We start from the raw sequence: 2996 nt of genomic DNA, 5'->3' as shown, positions 1-2996 counted from the left end.
GGGACACCTTCCTCTATCCCAGGTTGCTCCAAACCCTGTCCAGCCTGGCCTTGGACACTTCCAGGGATGGGGTAGCCACAGCTTCTCTGGGCAACCTGTGCCAGGGTGTCACCACCCTCACAGGGGAGAATTTCTTCCCATCTCCCACCTAACCCTGCCCTCTGGCAGTAGGAAACCATTCCCCAATGTCCCGTCACTCCAGGCTGTTGTGAAAAGCCCCTCAAAGCATTTGTTGGTTTGTACCTCTGATGAAATCCCTCGGGGTGAAAAAGCAGCAGCCCACGGGCAGGATCCCTCCTGCTTCACTCTCGTGACAAACTGGCCTCCCTTTCCCTGCCAGGATTACTACAGCAGCGGGTACTACCCGGAGGTGGAACCAGCCCAGGCACCGCCGCAGGAGACGAGCACCGACTCCTCCTTCATCGACGACGAAGCGGTTGGCACTTTGTCTGTCCTGCTGTGGAATTTGGCTTTGAGCTCTCCCAGAACACAGGACCCACTTGGCAGCCACGGTCCTGCCCCCGCAGCACGTCCTGTGCTTCCCTGGGATGGGCCGGGTGGTTGTTCCGTGGGGTTTCGAGCTGTGGTGTGGACATGTGAGTCCTTCCCACAGTCTGCTGAGCTCCTGCTCCAGCCAGGTCTGCAGGCTTGATGAGAACAGAATTGTTGGGGTTGGAAAAGCCTTCCAAGATCATGGAGTCCAGCTGTTCCCCCGGCACTGCCAAGGCCACCAGTAAACCCTGTCCTGATGTGCCACATCCACACAGCTGTTAGATTCCTCCAGGGACGGTGACATTCCTGTGCCAGGGCTGGACAACCCTTTGGGTGTAGGAATTTTCCCTGTACCCAACCTGAACCTCCCCTGGCACAGCTTGAGGCCGTTTTCTCTCATCCTGTCCCTTGTTCCCTGGGAGCAGAGCCCGACCCCCATGTGGCGCCACCCTTCTGTCAGGGAGTTGTAGAGAGCCAGAAGGTCCCTCCTGAATCTCCTTTTCTCCAAGATGAGCCCTCTCAACTCCCTCAGTCACTCCTCAGAAGTTCCACAGACCCTTCCTGTGCTCCAGACCCTTCCCCACCTCCATTTCCTTCTCTGGACACAGTCCAGGCCTTCAACATTTTTCTTGTCATGAGGGGCCCAAAACTGACCCAAGGACTCAAGGTGGGGCCTCATCAGTGCCCAGCTTGGGGACAGTCACTGCCCATGGCCATATGGCCACAGAATGGCTGGTACAGGCCAGGTGCCTCCCTGGCTCTTAAAACAAGACACTCAGGACTCCAGGGGTCTCCTGAGCAAGGCTGGAAACAGGAATAAATGGCTGTTTTCAGCATAGGAAAATGAGATGATAACCTTCATGCTAAGTAGCTTTAGATACTCTGATCTACAGCAAAGCAGAAATCTCCTAAAGATAAAAATCCTGTCTGGAAAACTGTTGCTGTGCCTTGTCCCTCACTGGAGGGAGCAGGGGCTCAGCCCCTCGGCCTCGTGTCAGGGTGTGATGGGTGGGTGTAATTCCAGCTGTTCTGTTCTTCCTTCAGTTCAAGCGTCTGCAAGGCAAGCGGAATCGGGGGAGGGAGGAGATCAACTTTGTGGATATCAAAGGTGATGACCAGCTGAGCGGGGCCCAGCAGTGGCTGACCAAGTCCCTGACGGAGGAGAAGACCATGAAGTCCTTCAGCAAGGTGGGGTGGAGGGCAGGGGTTGGCTGGGGTTGGGACCTCAGATCCCAAATCAGCCCCAGCTGGAGCTGTGTTGGATGCTGGGCAGTCACCAGGGTGGGGACAAGGGACCCTGGTAATGACGTATGAGAGATCAGGAGAGCTCAGAGCATGGTGTGTGGGTGGTGAGGACCAGCCAGGAACTGCTTCAGATGAAGAAATCTGCCATTTAATAGGGAACAAATGGTGCCTGGGATGGCTGCGTGCAGGCCCTGGCCTTGGTCTGCTGTCCAGCAGTGTCTCTCCAGGCTGAACACTTCACCTCTTTTGCTTTCCAGAAAAAAGGAGATCAGCCCACGGGACAGCAAAGGAGAAAACACCAGATCACATACCTGATCCATCAGGTGAGTGGCTTCCCCTGGTGTGGGAGCCAATCCAGGTGGAATGTCAAGGCTTGGCAGCACAAGGCCAGAGTGGTGGAGCTGCTGTTCCAGCAGCTGGGGACCAGGGGATGTCCCTGGGAATACTCTGTGCCCTGGGTGACCCACAGTGGGACCAGACCAGGGGCTGTCTCAGCCCTGGGTGAGATGTGCCATGGCTCCAGTGGGGCCAAAGGTGGGTCCTGGCCCTGAGGGGGTCCCAGCCCTGAGTTTTCAGCTTTGCTTCACCCTCCCCACGCGTGTCCCGAGGCTCTGGGATCCCGTCCATATTCCACCCCGGGGTTGTCGAGCAGCTGCTGAGCCCATCCCACAAGAGAAGCTGCATTTCAGCATGAATGAAATGCCCGTGCAGCCCAATTAATCCAGGCCTCTGTCAGGATGATTGTGTGAACTCCTGTAACGAGGCTTCTGGCTGAAGGGCTCTGTAATCCATGTGAGCGGGGCCGGAGGAGGCCGGAATGCTGCTGAGTCACTGAAACGCAGAGCGTAACAGCATCCTCTCCGTGTCTGCAGGCCAAGGAGAGAGAGCTGGAACTGAAAAACACATGGTCTGAAAACAAGCTCAGCAGACGGCAGACTCAGGCCAAATACGGATTCTGACACATCTGTCCCACTTTTTGGCTGGCGTCCCGCGTGACCTCCCGGGAGATGAGCCGGGCCCCGCGCAGGACGGGGCTGCTCGGCGGGAGGGAGGACACTGAGCTACCTTGCCTGGCAGGAGGAAGGTTCATTGCAAGCCAGTCCTGATGAAACTCCACCTGTAATCCTTCCCTTCCCTCCTTGTAAACGATAACGTGGAAGGTTCTGACCAACGAGGACGGTCCCGAGGTGCCCAGGGAATGTGCCGGGAGCGAGGCTGGAGCTCCTGTCCCGTGGGAGCAGAGGCTGGAGCTCCTGTCC

The 2996-nt window shown here is 57.2% G+C and overlaps 1 protein-coding gene across 1 annotated transcript in view; it reads left to right on the top strand.

Annotated features, from left to right (window-relative positions):
* Positions 1-2985, top strand: part of PRCC (proline rich mitotic checkpoint control factor) — a 15487-nt gene extending 12502 nt beyond the window's left edge. Inside the window, exons 4-7 of the mRNA XM_029964086.1 lie at positions 341-436; positions 1537-1680; positions 1995-2060; positions 2610-2985. Of these exons, the coding sequence (XP_029819946.1) occupies positions 341-436; positions 1537-1680; positions 1995-2060; positions 2610-2696 (393 nt within the window). The 3' untranslated portion in view covers positions 2697-2985. The remainder of the gene's footprint in view (positions 1-340; positions 437-1536; positions 1681-1994; positions 2061-2609) is intronic.
* Positions 2986-2996: the final 11 nt, after the last annotated feature.

Source organism: Manacus vitellinus, unplaced genomic scaffold, assembly GCF_001715985.3.
Source record: "Manacus vitellinus isolate BGI_N305 unplaced genomic scaffold, ASM171598v3 scaffold_106_pilon, whole genome shotgun sequence".
Classification (NCBI taxonomy): domain Eukaryota; kingdom Metazoa; phylum Chordata; class Aves; order Passeriformes; family Pipridae; genus Manacus; species Manacus vitellinus.
This window is presented reverse-complemented; position numbering and strand designations above follow the sequence as displayed.